Below are 13,992 nucleotides of genomic sequence, written 5' to 3'. Positions count from 1 at the left end.
TCATATGCTAAAACCCCTTACAGGCCATCCCCAAGTTACAATAACTCAACTTACAACACCTGTGCATATGAGCGAGCACCGTATTGAATTCAAAAGTCCAATGTACATATATACGAGCACTCTTACGAAAAGCAGAATTAGTTTCTCCATTTTAGTAATTGTTCTTTCATAATAGTCTTATGTACTTTTGATGCCATTCATTACAATACAATACAATATTTCCGGGTCTGTAAAATCAGAACCTGTTCATTACCTTGGGATGGCCTGCACTGAATTTATCATTTAAAAAATTAGCTGCAATCTTTCAGAATGCTTTTCTATTTTTGATTTGAATTTTCCCAGGATTGAAATCCCTTCACTAAAGAACTAGATTTCACAGTTGATCTAATGCATTGTGATGGGAAAGTTGATCAATCAAGATGGATAATATAGAGCATTCTCTAAGAATAGCCGTGGAACCCCATGAGCCCCCTGACCTAATAAGAGAGCACTAAATACAGGAATACATGATATTCAAAGTCCTTAGAGGAATATAAGCAGCACAGAATATCAACATCTATGTAGAGGCAGGTAAAAGTAAGAAAATCATTTACAGTGTATTTAGATTTTGCTTTACACACTGAAGAAAGTAACAGGGAAGGTATTGTGAGGAATTTGCTCAGAAAATATCTTATGCCAATTTACTGAATCATAATGAATAAAATAGCAAAGGAAGTTAAGGTCAATCACTTCTGTGACTATATCTATTGTAGAAGGTACAATATATCTATTGTAGAAGGTCAAATGCACCTGGCTGACACTCTGTCTCGAGTTCCCAGGAGTTCCATAGTTCAGCATGCGGATGAGGAGGATAGCTTTGATGTCTTGACAGTCAACTACATATCCTCTTCACGCTTTGTGGAGTTAAAGAGACACACAGCAGATGACACGATCCTGCAGACACTCAGCACTATCATCAGACATGATCGGTCTAGCAAACATGCTGTTTGCCCTTATTTTCCTTTTAGAGAAGAATTAACTATTGAAGATGGGGTCATCATGAAGGGTCACAAAGCAGTCATTCCTTTTCACTACAAAAGGAGTACATCAGCATCATGCACAGCGGGCATCCTGGTGCAGAAGCTACTAAACCGAGAGCAAGAGATGTCGTTTTCAGGCCTACAATGACGGACGACATCAAGCAGGAGATACAGTCATGCTCTGTGTGTAACAGCACAAAATCACACCAGCAGAAAGAACCACTTCCAGACCTACATTGGACAACTGTGGCAACAATTTAAACATGCTTACTTGTCCACATATGTTCTCTGAATGGCACAATCAGCAGTACTTGGTGCTAGTGGACTCATAATCAGGCTGGTATGAGATTGAACTGCTTCATGATGCTTTTAGAGCAACAGTCATCTCAAAACTTAAGAGACACTTTTCAGTTCATGGAGCACCACACACCCTCATATGAGACAATGCCAGACAGTTCACAAGCCAGCGCTTTAAAGACTTTGTTACACAGTGGGACTTCACTCATGTTACCAGCAGCCCAGAATATCTCCAATCTAATGGGCTAGCTGAAAGAGCGGTCCGCAGCGCTAAACAATTCGTGGAGAAGTCTCACAGAGACGGAACTGATGTTTTTCTAATCCTCCTCAATCTCAGAAACGTGCCACATGACACAAAGCTTGGATCTCAAGCACAAAGACTAATGACAAGGCAAACACGTACTACTCCCAGTCTCAAGGAAGCTGCTTGAACCACATATGCATAAGACTCAGGAGGTAAAAGCCCAGCTTCTAAATAAAAGACTGTCACAAAAAGTGTGCTATGACACATCAAGCCGACCGCTTCAGCATTTGATGGAAGGACAGGTTGTCAGGTTACAGACCACACAAGGTTACAACCGACCACAGGTTATTCACTCAGAAGGAAAGCTGTACAGAACGAATCGCAGATACATTTTGCCTGTAGTCGAGCCTGCCCCAACACAGCTAAATCCAAGTGACACTAATCACCAGGATACTGGACTTGGGTCAAAAGACTATAACACTCTCACAAGAGACAGACAAGAAATAATGGTCCATGAGCAGCTCCAGGTTCAGGTGCCTGTAGCTAAGCTGTCTTTGAACACCACTGAAAGTCTGTACAGAACACGCTCAGATCGTGTCAGTAAGCCAAATCTGAAATACAGCGACTGAATTCACTTGTCAGCCAACTATACAGTGCGTTCAGAAAGTATTCAGACCACTTTTTCCGCATTTTGTTACTTTACAGCCTTATTTTAAAATGGCTTAAATCCATTATTTTATCATCAATCTACACACAATACCCCAGAATGAAGAAACAAAAACAGGTGTTTAGAATTTTTTACAAAGTACTTAAAAAGAAATAACTGAAATATCACATTTACATAAGTATTCCGACCCTTTGCTATGATGCTCAAAATTGAGCTTAGGTTCATCCTGTTTCCATTGATTATCCTTGAGATGGTTCTATAATTTGATTGGAGTCCACCAGTGGTAAATTAAATTGATTGGATATGATTTGGAAAGGCGCACACCTGTCTATATAAGGTCCCACAGTTGACAGTGCATGTCAGAGCAAAAACCAAGCCATGAAGACGAAGGAATTGTGCGTAAACTTCTGGGACAGAATTGTGTCGAGAGACAGATCTGGGGAAGGGTATAAAACAATTTCTGCAGCATTGCAGGTCCCGAAGAGCACAGTGGCCTCTGTCATTCTTAAATGGAAGAACTTTGGAACCACCAGGACTCTTCATAGAGCTGGCCGCACGGCCAAACTGAGCAATCGGGGGAGAAGGGCCTTGGTTAGGGAGGTGACCGAGAACCCGATGGTCACTCTGACAGAGCTTTAGAGTTCCTCTGAGGATATGGGAGAACCTTCCAGAAGGACAACTATATCTGCAGCACTCCACCAATCAGGCCTTTCTGGTAGAGTGGCCAGACAGAAGCCACTCTTCAGTAAAAGGCACATGACAGCCCGCTTGGAGTTTGCCAAAAGACATGAGAAACAAGATTCTCTGGTCTGATGAAACCAAGATTGAACTCTTTGGCCTGAATGCCAAGCATCACGTCTGGAGGAAACCAGGCACCACTCATCACCTGGCCAATACCATACCTACGGTGAAGCATGGTGATGGCAGCATCATGCTTTGGGGATGTTTTTCAGTGGCAGGAACTGGGAGACTAGTCAGGATCGAGGGCAAGATGAATGTAGCAAAGTACAGAGAGATCCTTGATGAAAACCTGCTCCATAGCGTTCTGGACCTCAGACTGGGGCAGAGGTTCACCTTCCAACAGGACAACGACCCTGAGCACACAGCCAAGACAACGTAGGAGTGGCTTTGTGACAAGTCTGTGAATGTCCTTGAGTGGCCCAGCCAGAGCCCGGACTTGAACCCGATCGAACATCTCTGGAGGGACCTGAAAATAGCTGTGCATCGACGCTCCCCATCCAACCTGACAGAGCTTGAGAGGATCTGCAGAGAAGAACTTTAGTGTAATTTGCCTTATTTGTGATTAGTTAGTTAGTTAGTTAGTTCTATTGTTACATATTTATCACAAATTATTCCTAAAGGGTTCTATGATGAGATTTAAACATGCTTACCTGTCCACATATGTTCTCTGAGACAATCTGCAGAGAAGAATGGGAGAAATTACCCAAATACAGGTGTGCCAAGCTTGTAGCGTCATAACCAAGAAGACTTGAGGCTATAATAGCTGCCAACGGAGCCTCAACAAAGTACTCAGTAAAGAGTCTGAATATTTATGTAAATGTGATATTTCAGGTATTTATTTTTAATTACTTTGCAAAAATTTCTAAACACCTGTTTTCGGGTTTTTATTATGGGGTATTGTGTGTAGATTGATGATAAAAAAAATGAATTTAATCAATTTTCAAATAAGGCAAATACGAAACAAAATGTGGAAAAAGTGAAGGGGTCTGATAACTTTCTGAATGCACTGTACAGACAAATGGTTCAGGTTAATCTATAGTGTGCTGAAAGCTGACAATCAGGTGTTCAAGTCAATATGTTAAATGTGTTTACTACTGCTGTGACCTTAATTTTGTGTTTCACAGTGTGTATACTTGTTTGGCTATAGCAACTGAATGTATCTGTTGGATTTTGGTCATTTTGCGACATTTTGTAAGTCCTGCTATATTTATTACTTAACAAGATTTTTAGATGTGAATTAGATTAGAACAGAGTTAGATGTGGCCCTTGTGGCTAAGGGGATCAGGGGGTATGGAGAGAAGGCAGGTACGGGATACTGAGTTGGATGATCAGCCATGATCATATTGAATGGCGGTGCAGGCTCGAAGGGCCGAATGGCCTACTCCTGCACCTAATTTCTATGTTTCTAAGATATTTTATCATTATATGGAACAGGAGCTAAAGGGCCTGTCCCACTTGGGCGACCTAATCCATGAGTTCTGGCGAGTTTGCCCTCAACTCATACTCGCAGCATGGTCGACACGAGGTCATAGGAGGTCTTCGTAACTCTCCTTCATGCCTGAGAGTGGTCTCCGTGTACTCGAGGCCTCAGCTCGGTTGCGGCATTTTTTTCAATATGTTAAAAAATGCCCGGGAGTAAAAAAAGGAAAAAAATCGATACTTTTTTTATTCGTAGGTTTAGTCGTATTAGGACGTAGTAGGTCGGCATGTTAGTTGTAGGTAATCGAGGGTAGTCAAAGATGGTCGAAGGTAGTCGTAGATAGTCTTCATCATAGTCGAAGGGAGGTCGAAGGAGATCAAAGAAGGTCGTCTTCACTCTTCACTATTTGGTGTTCAATTTTCTCGAAGTTAGTCGTAGCTAGTTGAAGCTGGTCTTCAACATAGTCAAAGGAGGTCTTCAACATGTCATTTTTTCAAACTCTTCTAAACTCGCCAATTAGGTCGCCCAAGTGGGACAGCCCCTTAAGGAAATGGGATGTAGATCAGTCACTGTGTTCACAGTCTATGTTGTGCTATTGCAGATGCCGTACCTGGAGGAAGTTATCCTGTGCATGCGGGTAACTGGGCGAGGTGCGGGTGGTAACAGGGGTTTTGGTGACTGCAGCCATATCTGTTACGTTGCATCGTCGATAGTCATTAAACCAGGTTTGAAACTAAATAACTTGACATTATTTATGAAACCTCAAACATCTATGGTAGCAATTGTAGAGCAGTACTGGAGTGACATCGAAAGGGCATAACGGTTAAATTACAAGAGACCAAGATGTATTAAATACAATTCATTCATTCTCTTTTTCTGAACCCATGGAGTACATCTTTGAATGAATACATTGTGGAATCTTTCTTTGGTGGATATCAGGGAGAGAAAGAAAGAGAAGACACAACCGAGGAAATACAACCCTTGGAGAAGGTGAATGACTGAGACTGAAAGTCAGAACAGAATACCCAATCTTCAGTTTGAGATTGATACACAGAAATAAATTAGATTGCAAAGCAGTCATGACCTTTTTAACTCTTTGCAGAATAATTAGAAAAGGAAGCAATGTCCAAAGATTGAAAAGTAACTAACTGAAAATGACTTTGAGACCAAGGAAATTGTAGATTTATGTCACTCGCACACTGTAACTTGCGGTTGTTGTTTTAACAGATATCCTGGAAGAAAGTAATGAAGCATTAGGCAAGCCAAAGATTTTGAAATTGGGCATCATTATGTATCCATGAGGATATTAATTTGTGGCTAATTTATTTGTGGAACTCGTATAGCCTGTTTACAAAGCATAGGAAAGGTTTAGAAGGATATGGACCAAACACAGGCAGTGTAGATGGGCCATCTTGGGCGACACAGGCAAGTTGGGTTGAAAGGTTTATTTCCATGCTGTATGACTCTATGAATTTCTATGGGTGAACCTAGTAAATTTCCTATATATTAGTGACTGGTCCACAATGGAATATCAGACAGGCTTTTGTAGGTGAGTCAGACTTTTGTTAAACTTGAGCAAAGAGAAGTGTGAATGTAGGTTGGATGTTATGAACAAGAAGAAGTAACATTTAGTCACCAAACTCCTACCGATTGTCAATGAGCACTTTTCCAACATAAAAAGTTTGAGCTCGATGGCAGCCATGGCTTCAGGTGACAAACCCTAGGATTTCTGGAGAAAATAACGTGACATGAACAAAAGGATAATGTTACCAGGATTCCACAGAAGCTGAACTCCAATGCTCACTCGACGACGCTCCCCTCCAGAGACCCCTCGTGTGAAGTTATTCCCGACTTTAGTGTTTGCACATTGTCTCAGTCGGAGTTCCGCTATAACATCCTCTACCTGAAAAACATAGAAAATGACTTTACTAGCTATCTGCTGCTCTATTGTTACTTAGCATATTACTGCCTGATTGTAATTCAAAGAGAAAGTCAAAATAATGATAATAAAACTCTGGTAATCTGCTGTTTTATTGTCACGTGTACCTAAGTACAGTGAAATTATTTTTTTGCAGTGACAATCCTACCATACATTAGGCACAATCATCCAAAGTACAAGAGTGTGAGATAGTGGACCACACTGAGTCAGTACATAAGAGTCATCACGTTTCAGGTGCCATCTTCCTCATGGTTCAGCACCTGGTCCCTCTGTTCTGACTCCTTTAAACTCATGGATTCCCCTATTCCTCACGTCCCTTTAAACTCATGGATACTCCTGTTCCCCATGTTTCTTTAAACTCATGGGTACCCCTGTATCCCTCTGTATGTCAATGTTGTTAAGGGGTCTTGCCATAATATCAGGATTCTCTGTCTACTTTTTCTTCATCACCAATGGAACATGGAGCAGGAATCCTAGTTGATATTTAACCTCTCCCTAGCAGAAAGAATAAAGTAGAAAATTAACTGACACTACACAGATGAACCCAAGATCTCCATGACTTTACATCTCTCATTTCCACACAGTGCACTGTTATTTGTTGGAATGTAATAAAGAATGAGTATTTTGGGGATCCCATTAAAACTTACTGAAAAATGAAAGGCCAAGATAGAATGGATGTGGGAAGTATGTTTCCAGTAATACGAGAGTCTAGAACTAGAGGGCACAGCCTCAGAATAAAAGGACATACCTTTAGAATGGAGATGAAGAGGAATTTCTTTAGCCAGCAGTGAATCTGTAGAATTTATTGCCACAGATGGCTGTGGAGCCAAGTCATTGGATATTTTTAAAGCGGAAATTGATAGGTTCATGATTAGTAAGTGTGTCAAAAGATTATGGGGAGAAGGCTGGAGAATGGGGATGAGCGGGAAAAAATAGATCAGCCATGATCAAATGGCAGAGTAGACTTGATGGGTAAATGGCCTAATTCTGCTCTTGTGTCTTATGGAAATTTAAAAAAAAACTGTCTATCGGCAGAAGGTGCAGAACGATGGGACAGAGCAGTGAAATTAATTTTACATTGCAGTGACAAAAAATCATTAATTCCAGACGGAGGACTAACCCGTCTCATTTCTTGAAATTTCTATGAACCTTACCCTTTTGTTTCTCTGTTCTTCAGAAAAGTCTCTTGGAAGACGTAACTTTGCAACGAATGTAAATGTTTCTCTTACAGTGAGGTTGGGTAATAATCGGTCATCCTGTCGTACATGGGCAATGCACTTTTTAACCAGTTGCCTGTTGACTGGTGTTCCATTGATCAATATTTTACCAGATTTGATTTTCCCTCCTGCATCTCTGCAAGTGATGATGTCAAGTAAAGATGTCTTCCCACATCCTGTTGATCCACAAAGAGCCGTAGACACATCCATAAATTACACAAAAATATTGTTTAACTTATGTTATGAATCCATTTAATTAATTTCCAAATCTTGTATGATACTAATCCAACAGTTTTATGTGACAATAGCACTGTTACAAAATAATATTGTAACAATTGTATAAATCTGGTGACTATTGCAGAGAGACTCAATGGGCTGTTTTGATGCATTATACGCTTAACCGGGATTGTACTTATGTATGACAATAATCCTACTGATCTGTATGCAGAAAAAAATCTCACTGTACCTTGGTACACGTGATAATAGAGGAACCATTGAACCATTTTGCCTTGAATAACTACCATATATTGAAAGTTAAGGGAAGTGATGATGGTATTGCGTCGCCATCTGCATGAAATGGCTGGTTGAGGATCAAACATGGCAGGTATATTGTGTCAATATATTAACATTAGATGATGCTTGAAATTGATGTTGTTAAGCTGAGCAAATTGGGACATTGTCTAATGAACAACTGAGCTATTTGTGGTTTAAATGTGCCTAAAAAATTTGGCTGGAAATAATCCAATTCACAAAACTGACAGAACCAAATTACCATTTTTTAAGTTGTTAAATGAGATAAATGTTGGAAACCATTCATTAGCCAAACCCAATTGTGCATCAGTCAAATGCTTATACCCCAAAAAATTACTCCTCTTCAGTAGCACTAACCACTTTATAGTTACATCAGTTACTTTGCTACATGTCGAAAATCCATTCCATTCACCTGCCTCCCACATTGCATCTACTAGTTTTCCTGCCCTCTCACCCAATTGTCCTTGTTCCATTTGCCCTTGTCTAGCAGGCAGAGGCGACGGTTTCCGATTCTATATGCATGATATTAATTGAGCTCTGTCATGAATACGGAAAGAATATTATTTTCTGTTCATGCCCAGAGAGGGGCAAAACATCTTCATTCATGTTACTTTAATGGTGTAGAAAATGTCTACAGTAAAATACTGATAAACCTGTGTACCCAGGACTATGGTGATGCCGTTTTGGCACTTTTTTAATATATTCTTTTAATGCAGTCCTGATCTACTATCTACTTCGTTGGTGACCCTTGGACTATCTCTAATCAGACTTTACTAGACTTTATCTTGCACTAAATGTTATTCCCTTTATCCTGTATCTGTACCCTGTGAATGACTTGATTGTAATCATATATTGTCTTTCCACTGACTGGTTAGCACGCAACAAAAATCCTTTCACTGTACACATGACAATAAAACTAAACTAACTAAATTGATGCATTTTTTAAAAAATATGTTGCACAATACAGTTGTATATTTTCTAATGACTCAAGCAAATTGAAGAAAGCAAGGGAAAAGGGGTTTCCGTAAATGAAAGGGAACGTGGAAACCATGACCCTGGTATGTTGCAGAGAGCATAGGAACCAGGACACCCGTGAGTGAAAAGGGAGTACAGGAACCAGTGCCCCAGTGCTTTCGATGAAGTACAGGAACCCACGACCCAATATGGGAACTGGGCCACAAGTGAATGGAAAGGGAGTTCAACACACATAACCTAGATGCTGGTGAATCAGGATTTCTGCATGGTCAGAACGTGGGTTGCTAGAGTTTTACAGCATATGCATGGATACCAGATGAGAAAAAAATACATGTTTCATTTGCTAGTTTACATTCTCCCCAAAGCCTGCAACTTGCTGACCAGGTAATGAGCGTAGAGAGTGACTTCCCGGACTCCATGGTCATTGTTTTGGGGGACCTTAACAAGGCTAACCTCAGCCGTGACTTTTCAAAATACAGACTTCATGTTACCTGCCCCACCAGAGGGGAGAGAACACTCGATCACTGTTATACGGCAATCTAGAACGCATATCGTTCCCCGGGCGGGTCTGGGTCTCTCTGATCATTGTCTAGTTCACCTTATTCCGACCTACAGGCAGAAACTAAATGCTGCTAAACCTGTGGTCAGAACAATGAAAAGGTGGACAAGCGAGGGCATTGAGAACCTACAATCCTGCTTTGACTGCACGGATTGGAATGTTCAGGGAAGCAACCACAAACCTTGATGAGTATACGGACACTGTATCATCATATGTCAGCTTTTGTGAGGACAGTTGCATTCCAACTAGTACCCGGACCTGGTTCAACAACAACAAGCCCTGGTTCACTGCAGAACTCAGACAGCTCCGACTGTCTAAAGAGGAGGCATAAAGAGGAGCGGGGATGCAGACCTCTACAGGCAGGCCAAGTACAAGCTGAGAAGAGGAATCAGAGCTGCCAAGGAAAGGTACTCTGAGAAGTTGAGGAGCAAGTTCTCAGCTAGTGACTCTTCTTCAGTTTGGAAGGGCTTACAAGAAATCACCAGCTACAAGAGGAAAGCCCCCCGCTCTTTGGACAATCGTCAGCTGACCAACGACTTGAATGAGTTTTACTGCAGGTTTGAAAATCAGAACCGTAACCCTGGTGCCCCCTCCCCAACAAACACAGCCAGACCCCAGTCTGCAAAGAATGGACCCTGCACCATCTCCTTCCCATTCACCACTTCACACCTACTTTAGGCAAGACTCCAGTATGAAAAGACTGAACCATTTCCCATCCCAACCAACCAAGACTTCACACCCACTCACAGCCTGACCTCATTCTGCAAAGACTGGGCTCTTCTACACCCACCCCCCCCTCCAATCACCACTTCACACCCAATCACCCACACCCTCTGTGCTGCACAACATAACTTATCCAATATCAACAATAAATATAGAGGAGGTGGGGATGCTTTTCAGAGGACAAAAGAGCCGGAAAACTCCAGGACCTGACAATGTTTCCCCCTCTACTCTTAAGCTCTGTGCCAAACAGCTGGTTTATACAGACATTTTTAACCAGTCTCTGCAAACATGTACTGTCCCTGCCTGCTTCAAAGTCTCCACTAGTGTCCTTGTACCCAAAAAGGCAAGCATTACTTGTCTTAATGACTACAGGCCTGTCGCACTGACCTCTGTAGTCATGAAGACACTCGAAAAGCTTGTGCTGGCCAAGCTGAAAAATATCACAAACTTGCTGCTGAACCCTCTGCAGTTTGCATATCGGGCCAATAGATCTGCGGATGATGCAGTCAACCTGGGCCTGCACTTCATCTTACAGCACCTAGACCGCTAGGGGACCTATGCGAGGCTGCAGCGAATCGTCCGATAAGCAGAGAAGGTTACTGGCTGCAACCTTCCCTCCATTGATGAACTGTACACTGCAAGGGCCAGGAAGCGAGCGGGAAAGATCATATCTGACCCCTCTCACCCTGGCCACAAACTCTTTGAATCACTTCCCTCCAGAAGGCAACTCCGGATTGTCAAAGCTGCCGCAGCCAGACATAAAAACTGTTTTTATCCACGAGTAGTTGCTCTACTCAACAGCCAAAAATCGGTAGCCTCCCTTTGATCTGGTATATTGTTCGTTCACATGCTTGATCAATGGTGTTTTATCATTAATGATTTATTATTATTAATGTTTAGTGTTTTCTGAGTCATTCGTAACTGTATGTCATGTTGTTACTTGTGGGCGGAGCAATAAACTTGGCCAATAAACTTACTTACTTACTTACTTACTTACTTACTTACTTACTTACTTACTTACTTACTTACTTACTTACTTACTTACTTACTTACTTGTGGTAAATGCCTACTATGTTCTGTGTGCTGAAGCAAAGCAAGAATGTCATTGTCCTATCAGGGACACATGACAATAAACTCACTTGAACTTGAACTACTTAGTAATTTACAACAGTACATTGACTGGCAAAGTAGAATAGATAATTATAGTTGGTACCTCACAGATCCATTGACCTGGGTTCAACCCTGAATGCAGTGGAATTTGCACGTTCTCCCTGTGACTGGTCGAAATTCCCCTGAAACTCCAGCTTCATAAGTTCGTACGTCATAGGGGCAGAATTATGCCATTGGGCTCATAGAGTCTACACCATTCAATCGTCGCTGATCTATCTTTCCCTCTCAACTCCATTCTCCTGCCTTTCCTCTGTAACCATTGTTACCCGTACCAATGAAGAATCTGTCAATCTCTGCTTTAAAAATATCCAAAGACTTAGCCTCCACAGCAGGCTGTGGCAATGAATTCCACAGATTCAACCCCCCTCTGGCTAAATAAATTTCTCCTCATCTCCTTTCTAAAGGTACATCCTCACACATCCTAAAGCCAAGTAGGTTGGTAGATTGTGTAGGAAGGAACTGCAGATGCTGATTTACAGTGAAGATGTCTCGACCCGAAACATCACCAATTCCTTCTCTCCAGAGATGCTGCCTGTCCCGCTGAGTTACTCCAGTATTTTGTGTCTATCTTGGGTTGGTATATTAACTGGCGACTGTAAGTTTCCCCGAGTGTGTGAGTGTGAGTGGACAATCTGGCACAGATGATGGGAATGTGGGGAGAATGCAATTGCTTTGCAAGTTGGCTCTGTGGTCTTCCTCTTCTCAGATTCAACATGCCCACAACATTGTCTTCCATTCACAAATGAACGAATACATGCACTTATATAACACAATTTGAAAATTTACTACAAAAAGACAATGCTAATTTGTATGAATCTTACCAGAACTCCCTATAATAGCCAACATCTGCCCACTTCTGACCATAAGGTTTAGATTTTTCAATGCTATTATTTGTCCATGTGAACTTGAGTTCCAGTCCCATGGCATTTGTAATTCTGCCAGTTTTTCATACCAGGGAATCTGTGCTGCGATATTCACCTGCATTTGGTAGCCAAGAAGAGAAAATTAATTTGCTATCTTAAAATATGATTTCCACACAGCACCGTTTATTTGAAAGCATATCAGACTCCAGTAATGGCTCAATTACCACAGGCTGTGACTCTTGAGTCAGACGGATGAGTATGTCTTATATGTGTTCCAATTTAGCTGATCTTGGGTAGGGAAATTGCCTTCTCTGTGCCTTGACTAAAATAGAGTAAAAAAAAGCCAAATGGGTTAATTTGATACTGGATCAGGACGGACTAGATTTGACAGAATATTTCCTTTTCTCAAAGAGGTCCAAAGCTCAGGAGCTCGGCAAACGTTTGCAAAAAATGATTGCCTGGGATCATCCATGAACAACGGGGAGAAGTCACAGGCAGCACTGTGGCATAATGGTACAGCTGCCGTATTACAGCACCAGAGACCTGACCATGGGTCCCTGAGACTGTGTGGGTTTTATCCTGCTTCCTCTCACACTCCAAAGCCAAACATAAGTTTGTAGGTTAATTGGCATCAGTAAAAATTGTAAATTGGCCCTAGTGCATACTAGTGATTGTAAATTGGCCCTAGTGTATTAAGTGTATGGGGAGATTGAAGGGCCTGTTTCCGTGTTGTATCTCTGAAATATCTATTAAAAAAAGTGTAAGGTGATGGCAATGCAGAACTACACCAACAGGTGGTTTCCTCAGAAAAGGAAAAAACAGAATATCCTACTGTTCAATTGAGGAAATATTATACAATAAAATTGCTCAGATGATAAGTTCTTAAGGAACTTATGTTAAGTTGCAAGAGAAGGACTTGGATACATAGCCCACAAAGAAATAAAGAACAAAGAACACACATAGGAGAACAGATGGCTTATCATAACATGGAAATGTTGATCTGAATAGGCATATCTTTATTTATTGCTTTGAAGCAATAATCATGCTGTCAGAGTTTGTATTTGGTTTAGGTTGGTGTTTACATGGGCACAATTCTTCTTCTTTTGTGACACATCTTCAAGCTCGGCTGTGTCATGAAGGGGATTTATGGTTGTCTATATTGGATTGTAGGCATCAAGGCTAGATACTAGATTTGTGATTTGGTTTGTGCTGTTTAAATGTATTTATGTTGAGATAAGAGATAAGGCATGGGTGATGGTTGCGTGACCTTTACAAAAGGGTTTCTTATGGTTATAGAAAACTGAGAAAGTAACTCTGTTTTGATAATCTTTCATTTGTTGTGTGGAATGCTTTTAGTGAAGAAGCCTTACATTCCTTTCCTCCAGAGATAGAAGGGGGAGGTTGTAATACAGAATGAAATTAGACCCGAGCTTGGGAAGAAACAATCAAGTGTGACAATTAATGGCCTTTATGTGTCTGGAGTTGGGAATTGTGTGATTAGAAATAACTTGTCTTTACCGCTTTGTAAGAATGGGGCAAAACTCGTATTTAATCTGTGTAATCCATATGTAACTGTATTTTAACTGTGTAGTTGTAAGGAAATTATTTGTGAAGTGTATTGTGTTTA

General features: G+C 41.1%; 1 protein-coding gene across 1 annotated transcript in view; it reads right to left on the bottom strand.

Moving 5' to 3' along the window:
- abcg8 (ATP-binding cassette, sub-family G (WHITE), member 8) overlaps positions 1 to 13,992 on the bottom strand; it is a 38,373-nt gene that overhangs the window by 20,339 nt on the left and 4,042 nt on the right. The window contains exons 3-5 of the mRNA XM_055640015.1: positions 12,324 to 12,480; positions 7,482 to 7,720; positions 6,159 to 6,291 (exon numbers count right to left, since the gene is read on the bottom strand). Coding sequence (XP_055495990.1) covers positions 6,159 to 6,291; positions 7,482 to 7,720; positions 12,324 to 12,480 — 529 coding nt within the window. The remainder of the gene's footprint in view (positions 1 to 6,158; positions 6,292 to 7,481; positions 7,721 to 12,323; positions 12,481 to 13,992) is intronic.

This window comes from Leucoraja erinacea, chromosome 8, assembly GCF_028641065.1.
Source record: "Leucoraja erinacea ecotype New England chromosome 8, Leri_hhj_1, whole genome shotgun sequence".
NCBI classification, from domain to species: Eukaryota; Metazoa; Chordata; class Chondrichthyes; order Rajiformes; family Rajidae; genus Leucoraja; species Leucoraja erinaceus.
This window is presented reverse-complemented; position numbering and strand designations above follow the sequence as displayed.